The sequence below is a fragment of the Dunckerocampus dactyliophorus genome, chromosome 5 (assembly GCF_027744805.1).
Source record: "Dunckerocampus dactyliophorus isolate RoL2022-P2 chromosome 5, RoL_Ddac_1.1, whole genome shotgun sequence".
NCBI classification, from domain to species: Eukaryota; Metazoa; Chordata; class Actinopteri; order Syngnathiformes; family Syngnathidae; genus Dunckerocampus; species Dunckerocampus dactyliophorus.
Window position 1 is genome coordinate 15,225,314 of NC_072823.1, and position 21,807 is coordinate 15,247,120.

The window sequence follows — 21,807 nt, forward strand, 5'->3', positions numbered from 1 at the left end:
TACATATCTATGATGAATTTTTACACATTTCACAGCAAAGTGAACAACACAGCCATAAAAATCCAAGTTGTAATATTTTATTAACCTCACAAGAAATGATATCGAAAGATCTTCAAAGTCAACAGAGGTATTTTTTTTCGTTTGACATATTTCACAAAGAGAACTCACTACTGTATATGTTAAAGTACAGAGAAGCCGAGGACGCTCTCGTTCGTCCTTTTGTTTTTGAGGGCCACGTATAGAAACTCATTTTAAAAAATTAAAAAATATATAGATTAAGACTCACTTCACGGCACAAGTTAACAGCAACATCTCTATATGAAGTAGTAAAATAATACAAGTCCTCTATAGGAGACGACACGAAGAAAAGAGTAATAAAACACCAGTGACGTCATGCCGTGGACAATGTCAATACAGCATGGCGCATATTTAAAGCCTTATAGATGTCAGATGATATTCTGATATATGTTAACATCTTCCGATTAAAACAATCATTGTAAAAGTGGAGTCGGAAAATTGGATACATGTCGCATCCTTGGCATTTTTGTATTTTTAAAAAAAGCGTCCGTTTTGGCGTAAAAATAATTCCTGAGAGGCTGAACCGGTTGACAATGTTCGTTACAAAAACGGCCTTGCACCGACAAATTGGTCCCTAGCGCAAATTGATAGCGTTTTTTGTGCTCTCTGCAGCAATTACTGAACTAATAACTGATAAACCAATATTGTGTGCATTGGATTGCTGCTGGTACAAGCCTCTGTTTAGTGTTTAACATTACAGCAATTACAGCATTACAGCATACTAATGTCAAATACAATCTCAGTGACTGGCGAGGGTTTTTTTTTTTTAGGTAAAAAACGGAAAAAGGACTTATGGGTATCTTACAAAAAGTGTGCACTGGCCAAATGAGAGGCTCTCACTGGCTTGGCTGCTTGTAGTTACCGTTGATCTCCTCCGAGATGTTGACCGCTTCCGCCCCCAACGGTAGTCTGTCACTGTACTCCGAACCCATCTCGAACTCCTCCTGGTTGGTCTTGGATGAAGATCCCGGGATGGACTCGGTCACTACGCTGCCCTCGGCTCCACCTTCTCCCACGGGGGTCTCTCCCTCCCCGTCGCCCATGTCACTGGGGTTGAAAGTCTTCTCGGATTCCACCAAAGAAGCCCTGCGATGGAAATCTCCGGCGGGTTGCTTCTCCAGCTGATCTGGATTCTGTGCCTTCATGATGAGCTTGTAGGTCTTCCCTTGGTATTTGTACAACAGGTGGCAGCAGGTGGCGCCCAGCAGGGGAACGGTGGCCAGGCCCAGGAGGAAGATGCTAACCACCACGATGATGAGAAGGGAGGGGATCTTCTTCCTAGTGGTGAAGACCACTTGTACATGGCAGTCCTGCCCCCCATAGGTGAGACAAAGAGTGTAATTGGTGCCAGGCTGTAATCCAGTGAACTGATATGAGTTGACCCCTTCTTCGATATTGGACCACTTGATGAGGGAGTGTCCATTCCCAGTGTCCACACAGATGTAGAGCATGTCGGGGTTGTTCTTCCCCGAGGACGCCTGGTACAGACCCACAGGTTCCTGAACCACCATTTCCTCATTTTCACTTTGACTCATGTGAAGGTTGGATTTGCTGCGGGAAAGCTGAAGGGGACTCAGCTTCACTTTGGCCTCCGTCTCAGACACTTCCAGGGCGATGACGCCGAAATCAAAGGTGTACTGCTTGAGGTCGTCCAGGCTCATGTTAAAGGCGTGGTTAGAGACATACTCGCTGCCGTCCCTCACGCCGCATTTGCTGGTAAAGACGGGGTCTTTAGGAACAACGTCCTCCGCGTCATCTTCTTTGCTCGGCAAACCTTGCGGGCTGATCTTTGTCTTGTCGTCGCTCTTGTCCCGGTTGATGACGTTGTTCTTGGAGCTCTTGGGCTGAGTAGGCTTGTTGAGAGACGGACGGATCTTGTCCACCGTAGCGTCCAGTGGTGATAGGTGTTTTTTGCTTACTGCCGGGGTCAGTTTCACGGAGCTCTCGGCCTTACCGAGATCATTCACTGCAAGGCAGCTATAATTTCCGTCTTCCTTTTTAGTCAGACGAGGGACCACCAGGGTGCCATTTTGAAAAACAAGGAATCGATTATTGGTGGTCTTGTCGTTGATGGGCTGGTTGTTTGTCTCACTGGTGGATGGCAAAGGGAAGAGAAAATTCTGATTTCCTGCAATCACCTCCCAGGTAACCTGCGGCCTGGGGCTTCCTTGTGTTTCACAATTCAAGACCACCATGGAGCCCTCTAGGAGCTCCGTCGTCGCAATGTCAGGCTGGTAGGTTATGGTGACATGAGGGGCCTGACAGTCCAGTTTGGGGATTTTCATGACCATGACACCCTTAAGGAGCTCGGGGGCCTCGCATACAATTGAGTTGGTCTCAGGAACGGAGATCTTGGTTGTTGCGATCCAGTCCCTCAGCCACTCCAGACTGCAGGAGCACGAGAAGGGGTTGTTGAAGATCTGAAGGTGGGACATGGATGACAGAGCGCTGAAAGTGCCCTGGACAATAGTGGTGAACTTGTTGTTGTTGATACGCAGCGAGCGTAGATCTTTGAGCGTGGAGAAGGCGTCCTTGGGGAGGTTGACCATCTCGTTGTTGTTCATTTTGAGAAGCTGCAAGGCAGTCAGGTTGTGAAGGTCCTCCCACGGGAAGTTGACTATTTTATTGTAGCTGATGTCTAGGTTACGAAGTTGGACCAATGGGGCTAAAGTGTCCATCTCGATGGAAACAATTTCATTATGTGCCAACCACAGAGAGGTGACCTGGGTGATGTTGACAAAGCTTTTGCTTTTGAGGGAATTAATTTTATTGGCCGAAAGGCTGACGGTGGTAACGTTGGAGGGTAGACCCACGGGCACCGCCAGGAGGTCTTTGTAGGCGCAGTCGGCAAACTGGTGGGCGAATTTGTCCTGGCAGCTGCACAGCTCTGGACAGCAGCGCACACTCACCAGCAGTGTGGTCCACAAAGCCAGAAGATGCAGGAGCTTTGACGCCATTTTCTGCGAACAAGACACAATAAAAATGTAAAAACACTTAAAGAAAAAAAATCCAATATGCAAATGATCATTTTTTAAGAAGCGCTGCAGACATGTGACTTAAATATAAATGTGTATCATTTCTTGCAGCACAACACACAAAAAAAAACATTTTTAAGAGTTGTATGCACTTATAATAATACATTTGGTATCATTCTGATGTCAGATGCTCAATCATTTTATGGAACAAACATTATCTTGAACTCTACCTTTCCCAAACACCACATACAATAATCTTACCTGTCCAATATTGTCTGTGTCTTCAATCAATCCGGTCCACTTCCAATCAAAAAGCTTCAAACAAGTGCAAAAAAATCTCAGGTCGTCCTATGAGTAAATCATTTCACACGAATTTCCCGTCTGAAGGCCGTTGAAGGCAGCATTTTTTGTTTGTTTGTCCCAGTGAGCAGTTCAGGGTCCGTCGGTGATTTCTCACTTCTGCATGCGAGTGTCAAGCTCCACTGCGCGCTCCCGTCGTCGCGGAGCCAGGAAAGGCGGGAGCGCGCAGCCTCTCCCATCCCGCGCCCGGCTCCTCTATTAAAGATACAGAAGCTCAGCGTCCTCCATCTTCCAAGGAAATAATCCATCATTTAAGAGCTTGCTGGTTCATTTAGAAAGCCGACCCAAACATATTCTTTGACCTCATTCCGCTTTGTCTTTGGGTAGACAGAAGTCATGAACACCAGAGGGTCCCCCCCAAATTAGATACTTATAAATAATTGTACAAATACAAATGCATACAAAATGAACCGAAATGGAATCCAAATAAAATGTCAGCATATATAAAAGGCCAATTACCTGTGAGTACAAGCCACATGTTACAAGCTAAACTGGAAAAAAAAGAACATTTGGAATATGTGGCTTACTGGCAGGTAATTAAGACAACATTAAACACGAATATTTAAATTCACTTTCAGTGAATCATTGATTAATACATTTGTAATTGGAAAACAATATATGTTACAGCATATGTTTATTCTCTTCTCTTATGTATCTAAACATAAATGTGAAAACCACCTCTCAGTATGTATAAGTACTGTGTGAAAATATTATTATTAAATACTTATCAAAAGCACAGTTATCAACATTTTTCTCGTATTAGATCTCATGAAATTGTGCACGTGTACCTAATGGTGTGACCAGTGAACTTACTTTGTTTTTCATCTGCGCTCTATTAAGAGCTAAGGCAACAGCGACCTCTGCTGTCCTAAAGATATTATAGAGGACGGTACGGAGGAATCCTGCGATTGGCTGGGTGCACCCCGTCTCTCGCCCAGAGTCAGCTGGGATAGGCTCCAGCATACTCTAGTGAGGACAAGCAGCATTGTACATGGATGGATGCATGGTACAGAGCAATGTTTTCATTGCATGACATGCGTTCATTTGTACAGGATGAAGACAAGCAAGGAAGCACTATAACAAAATAACTTTGTATTTGTATTCATTGACATTACAAACAATGACTGCAATAATAATCCTGTTAGACTTTGTAAAGGTTTTTTTTGGTACAGCACTTCGATTATCTAAGTATATCTAATAATGTAAGTTTTGTAAAACCTCTCATTAATTGTAATGTTTGTGTGTCCAAACATTGGACTGGTACTGTAAAACACAATATTTCATCATCACATTCGGAGTATTACAAACATCTGTTTATATTCACAGTTATCTACAGCTGGTAATGTTTTACAAAAATATGGTATTTACCGTTTACGAATTACAGCTATTCTCCATTGTCAGTGGCTCAACAATATTTCACATAATTGTAGGACACTGCCCCCTGTTGTTGAAAGAAAGTCACTGCAGAAATATAATTCCTTAACTTAATAAATCATTACAGCATACATAGAAAGGTTGCTTGTAGACTGGCAATAATAGATTGCATCGTGTTGTACATTGTGAGTATAAAGGATGTTCTTTTAGGCTGAGGAAAAAGAAAATATCAGTGTTTTTTTTGTTACATGTTTACTTTGGCTGCCTTCCTGTACTCCCGGTTCTCAGGAAGTTACAGGACAATTTGTTGCTGTAAACGGTGGCCCAACAATTCCCCGGAGATTCAAGGTCTATTTGCATTCTGCACGAGATCTGAGTGCTTCAAGGCCACCTTATCTACAGCTGAAGATACAGCGTGACGCCAAGCTGCTGGGAGTAACAGAGCGGGGATGTACAGTGTTACGTATTAGAGTTGGTGTGATGACAATCCTATCAGTGAGGGCTAAGCCTGTGCTGTAAGCCAAGTTTGCCATGACGCCGACACATTCCGCTTTCAGCTGCACAGAGGGTTTGGTAGAACCTCATCATTAAAAAGCCAAGCAGACATTTAAACCTCCGAGGAGCCGGTTTGCATCAGGTGGGTCACTTGAGGGCACTCATTCTCATGAGACTTTGCATGGCAACACCACAACAAAAACAGAGATGGGTTGAACCAACAAGCGTGGTTGGAAAGAAGAACGTGTCGCAAGATGCACACTCACATGATGCCTTGCAACAATTTTCCAGAGGTGACTGACCTAAGTGGCATCTGGGATTGACGACAATTTGAGAGCGAGAGTCTAGACTCTAGACATAGTGTGAAACAACAGGATAGACGTGATGGTGGAAAGAAGCGGTCTTGAGCTTGTCAAGATCTGTAAAACTGTTTTGTATCAACTCATGTTTTATTGCAACAACAAGCAAATCAACTTCATGTGATTATTGTTATAAAAATACATTTCTATAATACAGAACAAAGCACTGCTGTCCAAAAGAATGTATTTTTTGTCTTTTGAATTCATTTGCAAAACAACAACAAAAAAAAAACTTTTCTATATGTAGTGGATAAAAATATAAAAAATCTTGAAGATTAATGATTTTCATTGGAACAAAATACTAAGTGAAAATTCCCTCCCCCCCCAAAAAATACAATAAAATTCTTGTTAAGATTTGTACCAACAATGTAACTGGCAAATAAATACACTGTATAATGCAGACATGATCTACAAATAGATAGACATATACAATAAAGATTGCTGTAAACATCATTAGGAGTTGAAATAATATATATAGATATATATAGTGTACTGTGCAAAAGTCTGAGGCCAGCATTAGATTTGGTGTGTACTGGTCATTTAAGGACCACATATAAATAAAATGTCAACAGTGCAGAATTTGTGTTTATTTGTCAAATTATGTGTTAGTTAGCAGGCTACTTCCTGGTTTGTGGGGGATGACAAACAGAAGGGGAATACTAGACTGGTTCTTGGGGGTTGGCTGTTCCGTTGATGACAAAGTTAGGTGGAAATCAGTTTTGTATTTTAAGTGTAATGCGGGCTAATTGTTGCTGTGGCAAAATAATTCCTGTGGTAGAAGTCCATCAAAACAACGAAAATGAGGGTGGTCTCAGACTTTTGCCCAACACAGTATGTTAAAGTATACAATTTCTAGAGGTTAAAGGTTGTCTACTCAACCACATTGCACATTCTATTGCACACTTCTAAAAGGCTTGTCTGACCGTTGGGTGTTGTTCTCAGTAGAGGTAGGTGGTGGTAGGAGGGGAGACAAAACAGGGAAATTCATGGAAGGACTCCACCCATCCGCACACAATACACTAGAGCCTCGTTGCAAAGGGGACCTTGTGGTCTAAATCACTTGCCTCAACATGTGCACGCCTCACCACTGCACTGACTCACTGTGTGGATGAAGCTGGGAGACAGAGGACAGACAGACAGACACACACACACACATACACACAGACAATGGGATTCCTTCAGTTTCATCTTCAAAAATCATGCGGATGCTATTCAACCTTGTTATAAAAGAACAGCTTCTCTGTCATTGCCACAGTGACCATGGATTACCTAACATAATCAAGCATACAGTATCCCACAAAAGTGAGTCCAGCCCTCACATTTCAGCAACCATTTTTATTGTATCTTCTCAAGAGAAAATACTATCCAAATGAAACTTGGACATACTTTAGAGTAGTTAGTGTACAGCTTGTATAGCAGTAAGGATTTCCTGTTAACTGAAAATGACTAAACACACAGCCAATATTGTCTAAAATGCTGGCAACACAAGTGAGTAAACCTCACTATGAACAAACTGGCGCCAGAGATGCACTCCTCCACTTTCCTTCCGCCTGAGGAACATTGGTGCTCAATTGGGTTCAGGTCTAGAGGGGTAGTTGGCCCCTCCATCACCTACACCTTCAACTTTCTCAGCGAGGCACTTGTCGTTTGGGACGTGTGTTTGGGCTTGTTAGATCTAAGGGAGTGTTTTGCAGTTTCTCAGTACGTTTCATGCTTCCCTCAATGAACCACAGCCCCAAACCATGACATTACCACCACCATGCTTGACTGCAGGCCCACCTGCAGTTACTTTGGTACGAACATGTGTTGCCAGCTATTTAAACACTAATAGTATGTAAGCAGTAGTTAGCAAATCTATTCCGCTATACAAGCTGTACAATGACTACTCTAAAGTATATCCAAGTTTTGTTTCATTAGTTTCAGTTGTAGTCGTTGTCCATTGAGAAGATATAATAAAATGCTTGCTTAAATGTGAGGGCTGGAGTCACTTTGTGAGATACTGCAGTATAGACGAGTGGTTGGTTAGTGTTTAGTACATACATTCATTGGCTTGGCCCATTTACTTGAGCATGTCAGTGCTGTAATTACCACTTTTGTTTTAAAGTCAGTTATTTTCCATAACAGCAGGGAGGGACATAGAGCAAACACAACCTCCGGTTATTCCTGAAGCCTGCTTTAATAGTGGAACCTCCAAAGTCGAACATCGTAACTAGGGTTGGCCTTCGTTTGAATTTTAACGATTCCGGTTCCGATTGCTCGTTTCGAATCCGGTTCCTAACAATTCTCGATTCAGATGCTTTTAAGAGCAGTGTCATAAAAGTTTGCATGGTTTAAATGAGGGCGTTAACCAGAGTTCCTTTTGGATGAAATGTCTGAACTTCTCAATGAATTGTTTAATGATATAAACTTTTTTTTTTATCAACTTTACTATGAATTAGTATATAAATATTCAAGCCATTCAACTTGAATATAAACTTTATGACGTTTCTTTTTACAGGAGCACACTTACACAAAATATGTTTTGTACTTTTCAAAAGTACTATACTTTGTTTGCTGCCTCAATGTTGGTGTAAAGTATTTTTAGAACACCTTATTTTGTTAACACAAGGATAAACAGGATATAGCCCAAAGGGGTCTTAGTGTGAGCTGAGAAGTTGCCTAGCCGTAGTCATAGATCCCGTCATTTATTTACACCAAACTTCCACATCAGCTAGCATCCTGAAACCCTCAGTTACACTGGCATGAGACAGACGTCATTTATTGTTTGACTTCCCTGATTCTGACTGCTTAGAGGAAGTTCAACGTAGCGCATCAAAGACGAGGTGCTTTGTGGTTATTTCTACACCATGAATGTGTGAACATTACTCATTTTGATCGTGCCCCCTCCTTTGCATCATATTGTGTTGCAAATGTCGCACTGAGCTGACAGCTCTTTTTTATGAAGTTAAGCCAAACTTTTTATCCGCTTCTTCTTTGCTGGTGCTCGTGGCTTTTTCTTCCTGTCGACGAAGTGAGCATCGAAACTAAGAATCAAAATAAAAACATTTGAATGATCCCGGGAGAATCGCAATGGTAGTCCCGGTTCCCATCGATGCTCGAGACTCGATGCCCCAACCCTAACCGTAACGGTCGTATAATATGGAATTGAACCATGCATGACGCCATATCTTGTAAGACCAGCCCCTTGTGTGTTTTGTTTTTTTTCCTGCCACGGAATAGGAAGAGAACTACGATAAACAGGAATCGACATCAGAAAGCGCTACACACATTTCTGTGTCCTGGTTGCTCAGTACAATAAACACAAGCATCAAAGAAGGATGTTATGTACATGAAAAGTGAGAACCATTTTGTACATAAACTGAGCCTGTTTCCTTGCTTTCGGAAGCAAATTAGCCACACGGTTGTTCAGTCGGCGCAAATCTGTGCAGGCTACTCAGCAGAATACACGTAACTCACCAACAAGTTGGCATAATAATAAAATAATGAAAATGGAATGTACACCAAAAATGTGAGCTGCGTCTATGCAAGGCACCTTGCGTTGTGCAACGGTGGTTAGCTTATTTTTACACTTCAAACAATGCCTGTACACTTGCTCAAGTTTTTTTGGAACTGACCATTTGTAATTCTATTATCAATGATCCCTTTAGCAAAATAGTGTTCAACAACTTAGGAGGTTCTGCAGTAGTTTCTCTAGGACTCTAAGCTTATTTGATTGATGAATGGTGGTGAGGACATTTTCAGTAGAACACAAATAACGCTTTAACTTCAGGTCATTGAGCACTCAACAAGGCAAAGCTAAGTCCTATTACAATGCAGACTATCTCCGCTGCTACAGCTGATGCTTTACCTCCGTCAGTCCTGGTTTGTTGGTTGATTTGCTGCGTTAGATGATATCGCTTCACCACGTTGACGTAGTCCCTCTCTTTGGAAACACACTCGTAGCTGCCGTAGCTCTCTGGGGTGACGGCGGGAATGAGGAAGAGGCAGTTGGTGTGCATTTGCAAACACGGGCTGCTCTGGTCTCTGTGCTCCCATGTGTAGACGGCATGGTAGGAGTCAATGGGACACGACAGGTAAAAAGGAACACCCATGGGCACAGCTGGCAGCGTGAGCAAATCCACATTTACAGGCGGTGCAGCGTCCCGTCTGGACCGGTTTACTTGAGTGTGGTCTTAAGGAAACAAAAAGATCAAAAAGTAACATTACATTTTGAAATAGGATATTGCAACTGTGTAATATTCAGTACCTGATACTGTTGTAGGGCACACCCTTGTTTGGCCATCTATTATATTTTGAATCCCGTCACTGTTAGAATAAACAAAACCATGTACAACCATCTTTTTTTGCTGACTCTTACTGTGTGTGTTTCATTGGACACTTACGGGACAGTCGGGGTGCATCCAGATGCAGTCCAGGAACAGTATGGGTCCCGGGCTAGAACGCAGTCTGCACACGATTTGTTATACTCTTGACAACTCTGGAGGTCCACCACCGATATTTTCTCTGCAAAACTCACCACTAGTTTTTTCTGAACAAAGATGAAAAGACGAAACAATACAGTACATATTTTAAAAGTCTTATACTGTATATACGCTTCCCACCAGTAGATCTATACCAATACGGAGGTACAGTAGATCGGGGGTTGCGGGGGTTAGTCTCCGGGAACACCAGCGAATGGCGAAACATGGCGAGTAATTGATACGCACATAAAAATGTCTATTTTGGACGCCCTTCCAAGCCATCCTGCTAGCTTGATGTTGACATTCTCCTCCGATTATGGATCAACCATTGCAATACAAGTGACTTCTTTAATTATCAGATTTGATTCAGCTCCAGAACCCTCCCCTTCTCTCTTCAATTACCATTGTCCACTCGTGACGCAATCCAGGTATGCACTGCTGAGGAATGAATCGAGGTCGGATTGACTGTCGAAGCTAATGCTTCCGGAGGCAAAAAAATGTTTGCCTATCACAGCCCACAACTACAGTGCGTTCAATGACCACCGAATAAAGTGAGAAATTGCAACGCTGGCCGAAAAAGATGATCAGTGAAACAAAGACATACACATGTCAAAATTGTGGGTTCCTTTTAAACAGTGATACATTTTTCCTTTACATTTTACACATTATCACGTTTTTATAAATTATTACTGTGAATGAGGTGTGTTTCCTATGGAAAAAGCAACCTTTTATTGGAGAAAAAAAATACATTTTGACCAAAAATCTGCTAATTTGCAGGGCCTTGATTGCCAGATCGTCACTGTGTGGGAATCCACTGTAATCATTCACACAAGAGCTGTTGTTATGGTTGAAGTTGCACTGCATCATACTGAAGGATGTTTCTATTATTTTGGTTATCTAAGGACAAAATATTAGAAAAACTGATCTGTACGATGTAGTGCACACCACTGCATGCTACAAGTTCAAATCAAGCTCAAAGCTGTGAGCAAATTGCATCTAACAAAACAAAAATAGTGATGACAACCGCTTAGTGCAGATGCTGAAACTGCAAAGTAAGACCGCACTCAAAGGTGGATCAAATAAGAATTGCTGACACAAGCACAAGCGCTAGAAATAGATTTAGATGAGTTGTACCTTTTTGGAGTCCAGTTTCATTGACTGTATGGTGGACTGACTTGGAATGTGTGTTTCAGAAATGATGAAAGGTTCAGAACCGGCCTCGAGAATCTTATGGACCTTTCCGTAGTCTGTAGGGTGTGATAAGCATCAGAAATACACAAAGTGTTATATAAGAGTGCTTTTCTTTTTCTTCTGCAATTGATCTCATGCAATCAAGCTATTAATCAAGTTTGTCCAAGTCTAAGTCTAAATACACACATTTGTTGTGTGAGTCATGGACCTTGGACTTTTGCTAATAAACAGCAATATAGAGCAGTGGTCTTTGAGTTTCTCACCACAGGAACTAAAAATCAATGCATTTTGACTTTAAACATAACTGAGCTTAGCTTTGCAGGTTTGAAAAATATGTTTTCTTTATCTTTTTCAAGCTACTGTGTCTCCCCTGAACTCTTATGGTACCTCCCAGCCAGGTGAGGCCTGCTTCACAAAACCTCTGAACAGCACAGCACAGTACAGTGTTTCATTATTTATCATTGTCGTTACTACAATCATGAATTGCAGGGGTGTCCAAACTTTTTCCACCGAGGGCCACACACTGACAAACGAAAGGCTGCAAGGTGCACTTTGATATTTTGTAAACCAACAGATGTGCATAAGCTAAGACGTTATATGTACGGTATATCAAGAAAAACTGAAAAACTGCATCTCAGCTTTGTGGTATAGGTCAAAAAGTGCATTATTAGAAATTCGGTCTTTGTGTTTTTCCCATTTTTGTCGTTTTGTTCAACTTTCTTCTTAAATAATCTTCGTAAATGTTCTTTTTGCCATATTTTGACTTTATTCCCATAACACTGTAACTTTTTCCCAAACCTAATTTGGCAAAAATTACAACTTTATTATGGTTTGATTGTTTTCTTTAAAATCATGTATTACTTTAATTACTGTACTTTAATATTTAAAGTCTATGCTACTAAAATGACATTATTTTTCCTCATAATATGTCAAGTTTATTCTCGCAAAATTGCGACTTTTTTCTTTTTAGAATATGACTTTTTTCCTCTTAATATTTTGACTTTATTATCGTAGAATTACAGCTGGGTTTTTTTTTTCCATTTCTGCTGTTGTTTATTTTAAATTTTCCAACTACTTCAAGTTTCTTCTCGTAAATTTTCTTCTTGTAATTCTGACTTTATTCCCACAATATTTTGACTTTATTCTCACACCGTAACTTTTTCCGCGAATTAATTTTCCACATATTGCAACTTTCTTTGTTGTTTTGTTTGTTTCTCATAATATTACAACTCTGAAAAAATAACACATTTTTTCTTCAATATTTCAACTTTGTGCTACTAAAATGACATCATTTTTCCTCATAACATTGCATTATTCTCATAAAATTACAATTTTTTCTCCTTAGATTACAACTTTTTTCTCGTAATATTTTGACGTTATTCTTACTAATTACTACTAATTTTTCCATTTTACAGTATTTTTTTTTGTTTTCTTTTTAAGTTGTATTTTTACAATGTACTGTGGGCCAACAAAAAAAAAAGAAACGACTGCAGGGTGCAAATGGCACCCTGCAGAAACGCCCCTGATATATTGAAATAAAACGGGCTGAAAATGCCTAGCCTAGAAAACGTATAACATTCACAATTTTTGTTATATTAATAGAATCAACAGGACATCTTGACATCACAGCACTGTTAAATTTGGAACATAACACAGGATGCCGCCAGCATTGCTGATAGAACAAAGCACTAAATATAGTGAAATGTTGTGTCCTATTGTTTTGCAGAAAACAGGACATACCAGTGGCGAGTAGCAGAATGTTGTACATGTTCTGGTCCACTGCCTGGACACGGTCCACTAGTATCTTGGTGTAGTTGTTGTTGCTGACATAAAAAGGGGTTTTGTAGTGGACAGAGTGGACCCAGTCGCTCATTTCGGGGTGATCCCTCACCACACTGACTGTGACCAGCGGCAAGCTGCGGCTGTTTTTTACACACTGAAAAACAACACACAACAGGTTTTTCTAAAGTGAACATATTGTGGGAAAACAGACTTTTTTTTGTTGTCTCTGGACTGCTTGACCGACCATCAAGTGTGAAATTAAACAAAGTTATTTTTATGTTAGCTGCCCATGTCTGAAATGTATTTCATTTAGATTTTGGTCTGACTGTGGCGCCCCACTTGGGTCACCCTCACAACGAGTTTCTTCACCCATGACTTGGAAGCTCCCCAGCCGAAGATCTGCCCTGGTCTCTTTTTGCAAGGGACTACACGGTAAAAGAACTGCAGTGATGTTGGATGCACATACTATTGTCCTCCATCACCTCCCAGCCACAGAAGATATCAGAGGAAAATGGATTTGATTTATTTGATTCACGAGTGTTGAATAATACTGTGCACCTCCTTTAAATATCTCTTTGTTTGTGTACAGTTTTTGATAAATCAACAATGAAATATTTATGATGAGTGTATATTATACTGTGAGTTGTCAGTCAACTGTGGTGACGATGCATACGGAGGCGTCAAAAACACTTCACAACAGCACTTTAATTGCAACTGATTCACTCCTTCATAGCATTGTATTACTCTCATGAATGGTTTTTGCCTTTTAAAGCAATTTTACTCATTACTTTTTATTGCTTATACATATGGCACTGTGACATGCTGGGGCAAATGTAATTTACATTTTTTTATGTCCAGATGTGCATGTAAAATAATGTTCGGTACTTATTTTACAAAGCTGAATAAGTTTTAATTTAGTTTAAAACTCAATTTTATAGGAGTAGATATTTTTTCCAAACATGTTTCTTTTTTTTCCAAATTAAAATCTATATTTATTATTATTTTTTAAATCTATGGCAACAATTTAAACATTAATATCTTGAACAAATCTGAGCTACATTTGTTATGTGTATGAAGGTTAAGATGCTGTAACGTCAAAGCAATTTACCGTAATCCAGTTACTCCAAAATAGACGCTAGCCAGCAAACTTAAAACAAATGAAACATAAAATCATTATTGAATTGTTCAGAAACATATCTCGGTCACAGCTTGTTGTGCTTATGGAGGCCCTTATTAATGACCTTTTCTTGCCTAATGAAACTTCAGCTCCTTTTGGCCACTAAAATCCTCAAGTGTATCCACTTCTTCATTGATTTTGCTGTATGACAAATGTTTCGGCGGATGTCTGCACTCCCCACATTCGTGACAATGACACATTGCTTTACTGCTAAGCTACAGTGACAACAACAAACAATCTACATGTGTGGAAGTGGAAACCACCCTTGATGGGAAAGAGTGATACATGCACATATTTTATACAGATCCACCTATTTGTCTAAAAAAAACCTCCTCAATGTTTAGTCAAGCCTACAAATGTCAACCGCACATGACAATACTGTATATCGGAGCAAATTCAAGCTTAAAACAAAAATAACGCTTACCGTGCCTGGCCTTGGGTGTGGAATAGCTTTGTCATAGCCTTTGAAGGTGGAGTTGTTGAAAATGTCTTCAATGGCCTTTATTGAATAAATGCAAACAGCAGTGGAGTTCCTGTAAGACAAAAACAATGACTGAAATTAGCAAAGTTGCAGTAGGCGGTTAACTAAATGATTTTACATAAAGCTAAGCATGCTAAACACTCAACAATGCTTGTCTATACAACATAACATCTAAATATAAACAATGTATACTGTAGTATGTGCCGAAAAACTGGTAAAAGTACTGAATAGTAACACTAGTACTCACACTATAGCGCTAATGCAAGGTGTCCTAGCTGGACATTCACTATTATAGACCACTGAAGTAAGTGATGCATGGTAATGCCGGAGATCCAATGATCTCTATTATAATAGAGTAGATGGGCCGCACAGTCAGGAGATCGGGAAGACCTGGGTTCGAGTCTCTGTTGGGCATCTCAGTGTGGAGTTTGCATGTTCTATACGTGCGTGCGTGGGTTTTCTCCGGGTACTCCGGTTTCCTCCCACATTCCAAAAACATGCATGTTTTGGAGACTCTAAGTCAGGGGTGTCCAAACTTTTTCCAGCCAGGGCCACATAGTGAAAAATGAAAGAATGCAAGGGCCGCAAGGCAACACGTGTAGGTATGCTAAGTAGTTATGGATATTTCAAGGAAAAAACTGCATCTCAGCTTTGTGATATCAGTGAAAAAGCCTATTATTAGTATCAACTTCATTCTGTGCTCTTTTTTTCCCCATTTTTGCTTTACATTTTCAAAATATTTCAATTGTAGATGTTCTTCTTGTAATATTATGACTTCACTTCCTTAATATTTTGGCTTTATTCCCATGTTACAACTTTTTCCCCAACTTTTTCCCCAACCTTAAAATTTTTCTTTAATATTTCTACTTTATGCTACTAAAGTGACATTGAATTCTTCAATATTACAAGCTTATTCTGGTAAAACACATTTTTTTGTCGTTACAACTTTTGTCCCTTAATATTTTGACTTTATTCTTGTAAAATTGCTACTGATTCTTTAATTTACGCTGTTGTTGTCGTGTTTTTTTAATTTCCAAGTATTTAGGCTTTTTTGTAAATGTTCTTGCTATATTATGGCTTTATCCCCATGCTACTTTGAATTTATTTTCAGTATATTTGGACTTAATTCTCACAATATTATTATAGCCTATAGCATAAAAAAACGTCATATTTCCTCATAATATTACATTATTCTCATAAAACGACACCTGTTTCTCTTATTACAACTTTTTTCTCTTAATATTAATGACTTTATTGTTGTAAGATTACTGCTGATTTTTCCATTTTTGCTTTTTTTCTAGTTTTCTTGTCGAATGATGTTTTTAGAATTTGTGCCATGGACCGCAAGTGGCCCCCGGGCCACACTTTGGACACCCCTGCTCTCAATTGTCCATAGGTATGAATGTGAGCGTGAATGATTGTTTGTCTATATGTGCCCTGCAGGCAGCTGGGATCGGCTCCAGCATACCCGCGACCCTAATGAGGATACGCGGCATAGAAAATGGATGGATGGATGGATGGATAATAGATTAGAGCACTGATAAAAGTTATTTTGAAGGTAAACACTATGACTATCCTCTCATACTTACTGACAAGTCACACGTTATCTAAGCAGCAACTCAACAGTTCACTTTTTTCACCACATTCACTCACTGTGCTTGAGCAATACTTGTGAGAGTACTGGGAGTAGCATGATCCATCTTATTAGTAACACATTCGCTTGAGCACCACCCTGGCAGAGAAAGCACACTCCTCAAATTTCCCCAATGTTATTTTCAACTGAGTTACACTGAATTTCCTTCGCAACATTACATGTTATTTCTGTGGCTTTTCCAATGTTTTGGGTTGCAGTATTCCGAAGAAACTGATTTTGGGGAATGACACACTCACCAGCCCACAGAAACTGCTGCAGTGAATTGCATCTATTAACATCCAATCAGGTTTAAGAACAAATGACGTGTGGCTTTCATATCGGTGAGCGCCACACTTCTGGAGAGGGCTAGAAAGTTAATTAGGTAAAACGAATATATCTTAACGTCTTCAGAAGTTCATTTGTTGTTGTACTGGTTTGCACTGACTAAATCCTGAATGCTATGTAAGCGCTCTTTTTCTGTGACTAAGTCTTGTTAAAAAGAAATAAACCAATTCAAAATGCATTCATTGTCCATTTGAATAGATTGTCACATTGTTAAAATGGCATTTTATTAAAAGAAAATGCCTTGTAAGGACTTGAAAAATTCAAGCCTATGACTTGGGACTTGACTCAATCTGTCCTGTCTTGACTTGAGACTTCACTTGGAACTGTCTTGAGACTTGGGATGAAAGACTCGAAACTTACCTGAGACCTACAAACCACTGACTTTCTCCCACCTCCGCAAAATACAGATACTGTGCCTCGTTATGTATGAAGCACAGTTCTTGACCACCTCAAACGTCAACCACTATAATAAAAATAAACAGAATACCTCTCTGGCAGAATTGTACACACCTCTTGTATTAGGTGTCATTAGATTGTGCAAGGTTAGACTTGCCGCCTGTGTGCTTTTTGTGTCAGTGTATCATTGACTTGCACTTGCTGTTGTTGCCACACAAGAAAGGAAGAGAAAGTGTCAAACCAGCTGCTCGTGAAGAGGGCATAGACTCTTGTGTCGCGCCAGTCCTCGGCATGCTGCACGTAGACGTCCTGCAGACGGTTGAAGTAGAGGGACTCCTCCGGATATCCGCAGACCAGCCGAGCCTTCAGAAATGATGTCCACACGTTCTGGAAAAATCGTTTTGATCCACCTTCATCTATCTGAAAAAAAAAAAAGGTATACATGAAAAACATCAGGAGAAACACGTTTTCAACCATGACCATTCATGTTACTGAATTGGAAGACGGCCAAAGATTGTAAAAATTCATACATGTTGGCAGGTCTGCACTAATACTGAAAGTACTCCCTGCTTCTCACGTCCACCAACAGTTCACCGCGCCTCCCCCAGGGGGGCCTGCCCCACTATTTGAGAAGCACTCCAGGTCAATGTATTTTTACGGCGCTGTATCGATCGTAACTGGTCTGTTCAGGCTGTCTTAGAAGATGTTTTGCCTCTCATCTGAGCAGGCTTAATCACTCCATGCTCAAGACTAGATAGGACAGCTCTAGTCTGAGGGGGTGGTGCTGGATCCAAGTATTTATTCTCTAAGGTGAGGCACGTCTTTTGTGGGGCAAAATGACAGTCGTTAAGATCGACAGTGGATAGATAGTAGATAGATAAACAGTGCATCCAATTAAGATTGTTCTGATATCATCACCTACGCTTGTCAAAGCCACTTGGGGGTATATTTGCATGAGATATGGGAATTGCCATAATGGTTTCCGTATTCCTTTCCACATGATGCCTTCCAAGTGTCTACAGCTCATGTTACTGGACACTCAGACAAGTTTCTTAGTGAGAGATTCGATTTTTCCCTGATGTCATCTGTGTCCGGTTCCAGGCTACCTTACAAACTCGGGCCACCCTGGAAATCCATGGATCCGCCTCTGGGCTGTGGTCAGAGTTCTTTTCACGAAAAAAAATGTAAATCTTTTCCTCATCTGGGTCGTCTTTCCGCTTCACCCACGATGCAGTGACGAATGTAGGCTCTGTAGGATGACATCAATGCTGAAGCAATTTGGAAACCATCCAAAGACTGTACACTGCTGCTGCTTCATACCTGAGACCCAACTGTCGTACATCCAGACATTGGCCCTTTTGCCTGCTTTCCTTCTGAACTGCAAGGCACTTCCATCAGCATCCAGTGGTGCTGCTGCATACAGATCCCCCTCTAAAGCAAGATAGGAGGCAAAAAAACAGGCCCCGCCATTCTATTATTAAGCGTGCTTTATCTCTATGATGTCACATTCCCTCACAATGATGCAATTACATAACAATGTCACATTCTTAAGCATTTAAGAAACTCAAGAGGCTGTGTTTAACATACCAACTCTGAGAGACAGCGAGTTCTGCGTATACATGAATGGAGAGATGCCCGTCCCTTCAGAATGTTCCAATATGTAAGGAGACTGAGATGAGGGGAGGAGAAAATGATAATTTCATTAAATAGAAAAATACAGACACACACGCCTTAAATTCCCCCCAGTCTATGTCTGTTATGTCATTAGACATTTAAGCAGCCCATAAAATGAACCAAAATGACTGCAGCAGCTGTGACACATGCACTTGCAGAACTCACAAGCTTCCAGCAATGTGGGCTGTGACCATTGGTCCCGCAGACAAACAGGATGTCCTCAAACCTCTCGATGACAGTGATGACGTTATGACACACGTCCTGGGCAGCACACTGTGTCATTACCACACAACAACACACAACATGAATGTCATCTTCATTGTTACCAACCTCTTGGCACTGCTCATCCCTTGTGGCCTCCAGATGGACTTCCTGCAGGGATATAGAGTCAACTAATGAGAGGAACTACAAACAAACTACACTCAAATGGATGCTTGTTTTGCTGGGTTTTTTTCTTCAAATGGCACTTAAGATAATGTTCTTCTTCAAAACCTCAATAGGAGTCAGGATTTATGGTCTGTCAGACAAATTCTGGTCATGTGCTGCACAATACGAAATCCAAGCAAGCTCAAAATGTTCTGACGAACAAGGTATTTTTTCTTTACCAGGACAACAAAATATGTCAAAGAGTGTTTCAGAATATGGCGTTTTGGCAAATCATGTACAGGTATATCAGGTTTTAGCGCATATTCCTAAACACAAGCAAAATCGTCTGACATAGAAAGTGTCTTGTCTTGTTTTTCTTCAGCTGGAACTGAAGCTTTAGTCAAGCTGGACAAACAATGAACACTTTCAAAAAGAAAAGATCATCTTTGTTGAAATGAGTGATCATATAAGTATGAAGTTGTGTCGTTTTTATATTTTCCTACCTAACAGATTTGTTTTCTTTTAACTTATCTGTACAGGTTATATGTCACATAATTGTATGAAATAAAGTTGTTTTTTTTGAACATCGCGTAAAGATGCTATTTAGTAACAGGCAGCATCACTTTCTTTGTGTCTGCACGAACACAATGAATTGTCTCCTTATTGGACTGTTATTAAACTGCTCAAGGTAGCATGAAATTTGAGGAAAACTGGGAGGTTGAGAGGCTCAAAGGGCATAAGACAGACACTCTCCAGATAAAAAGAAAAGATTTTTACTGTACTGTATCTTGTGACCAGCAGTTGTTGTGCAGCCACTGAATGGAAGTTTAGTATGAAGTGTCGTGTAAAGGGCACTTCGGTCATGTGTGCACAGCCGGCCATGGCCCATTGTGTGTCACACAATAGTGTGACAAGCCATCTGTTTCAGTTACATCTAATTATGTCCCCTGATGCATCAACAGCTCCCAAAGCCTCCACACTGGAAGTTGCTGATTTTCTGATGGCGGGGCACACAGAATAGGGAAAAACAAGACAGCCGCACTCACCTTTGTGATTTGATAGCCTTCCGAGTCAAGCTTTAACACAAAATCAGTCCCTCCAACATACATCTCCCCAGACTCTTCATGATAAAATAAAATGGTGTGGTTTTGATAGACTGGGTAGTCAAAACCTCCGGTGATGACATCTGGATGGATACATGGGGAAACTATCAGTTAACATACTGCACATTCAAGGATATCAAGTGAAGGTCAGCACAACATGAGGGACACCTGCACAATCAAATGAGATCCAAAACAAATATTCTGCCTGTACAAAGAATGCCTCTCATCAGTATGAGTGGCACCAGGGTTAGCCAGTCCTACTTGGGATAAGACCCACATTTTCCACCTTCATACTGCAGAACCAAATGAATTTTATCATTAACATTCTTTGATTTACTGAGAGAACAAAAAATTGTTTGCTGGAAATTTGTTTTTCCATAATCCTGTCAACAAATGACAAATGTAATTCATTTTACCCACATTTTCACAGAGATTATTATGACAATACAGACATCTGATTATAATAATAAACACAGCAATGAGCACATTGTACTGTATTTAGTATTTTATGCATTCCATCTTTTGCAATGGATCTTCACGCAAGCCAATTTACCTTTGGTCAGAAGTCTGGGTATATTTTTTGATCCAAAAGTCGGAGTGTCCTCTGAGTCAACGAGAAGGATCCATTTAAAATTTCCCCCAAAACACAAGAAAAAGCAAAAAACCACCTTCATCTTGTGCTCCTAATCTGACTGTCTGATGCATATACTTGGACTTGTCGTCTCCACTGAGTCTCTATACGCCCCCTGCCGCAGAAGTGGGAAAAAAACAAATGCCTTATAAGTCCTCAAGTAGGCGTACCACTAAAACGCCAACAAAATCAAATATTTATCAAGCCTAACCATCAGTTATGAGGGCGTTAGATAATAACCGATTTAGTGCAAATTAAAAGCATTTAATGGCTCAAAAGACTCAGATGTGGTGAGAAAATAAAGTTAAGGCAAGTTTAATGTGCTTGTAAAAACCCTTTAACAACAACCAATGACACAAAGGAAACACCTGGTTTTAAATTTATGACTGGAGTAGATTAAGTTAATGTTTCATTTAAAAGTGTGTTTAATCATAGCTCACATAACCGCTATTTTCTAATACTTTAATGGTAGTTTAAATGCTATTAAAAATCGATTTAAGTGTAATTTCAACCAGTCTTCCAACTTTGATCAAATGTAATACTTTAATTCAGCGGAGAAAACCATTCAACACTATTTAATTCTTTTTTTGCTGCTGAAAATCCCAAAATTTTCAGTGTTTCTCATTCCTTCAATACAGTTTATGTTTGTTTCTTGGCTTTGGCACACACAGATGGAACTCATGCAGCCATGACGTGCAATTAACTTAATTACATTAATTTACAAAGGTCACATTTCTGCTTTGCGAACAGAATCACAGCTCAAGTTTTGCACAATAAAGGAAATGATCAATTAGGTCGTCCTGCAAAGTAAAATGCCTTTAATCACTGGATATACGGATTTACAAATCTAATTTTTGACATGTAATAAACAAAATGAACAAAATGTAATTGGAGTGCGTTGTTGTATAGCGTGGCAAGTTATGGTAT

At 40.2% G+C, this 21,807-nt stretch overlaps 2 protein-coding genes across 3 annotated transcripts; both read right to left on the reverse strand.

Annotated features, from left to right (window-relative positions):
- Nucleotides 1–61: 61 nt before the first annotated feature.
- On the reverse strand, nucleotides 62–3,573 carry islr2 (immunoglobulin superfamily containing leucine-rich repeat 2). The gene is made up of 2 exons (XM_054777249.1): nucleotides 3,315–3,573; nucleotides 62–3,038 (listed from the first exon to the last, which is right to left on the reverse strand). The coding sequence occupies exon 2, from the start codon at nucleotides 3,033–3,035 to the stop codon at nucleotides 915–917; it is 2,121 nt and encodes a 706-aa protein (XP_054633224.1). The 5' UTR covers nucleotides 3,036–3,038; nucleotides 3,315–3,573; the 3' UTR covers nucleotides 62–914.
- A 2,092-nt stretch (nucleotides 3,574–5,665) lies between these two features.
- On the reverse strand, nucleotides 5,666–20,995 carry sema7a (semaphorin 7A). Of its 2 annotated transcripts, XM_054776222.1 has the most exons (15): nucleotides 20,803–20,995; nucleotides 20,193–20,332; nucleotides 19,111–19,152; nucleotides 18,946–19,041; nucleotides 18,694–18,775; nucleotides 18,427–18,537; nucleotides 18,213–18,355; nucleotides 17,348–17,526; nucleotides 14,676–14,784; nucleotides 13,033–13,228; nucleotides 11,236–11,348; nucleotides 10,024–10,169; nucleotides 9,888–9,946; nucleotides 9,489–9,812; nucleotides 5,685–6,755 (listed from the first exon to the last, which is right to left on the reverse strand). In XM_054776222.1, the coding sequence occupies exons 1-15, from the start codon at nucleotides 20,921–20,923 to the stop codon at nucleotides 6,739–6,741; spliced, it is 1,878 nt and encodes a 625-aa protein (XP_054632197.1). In that variant the 5' UTR covers nucleotides 20,924–20,995; the 3' UTR covers nucleotides 5,685–6,738. The 2 variants fall into 2 exon arrangements, with proteins under 2 accessions (XP_054632196.1, XP_054632197.1); XM_054776221.1 differs by having other exon boundaries at nucleotides 5,666–9,812.
- Between the last annotated feature and the right edge of the window lie 812 nt (nucleotides 20,996–21,807).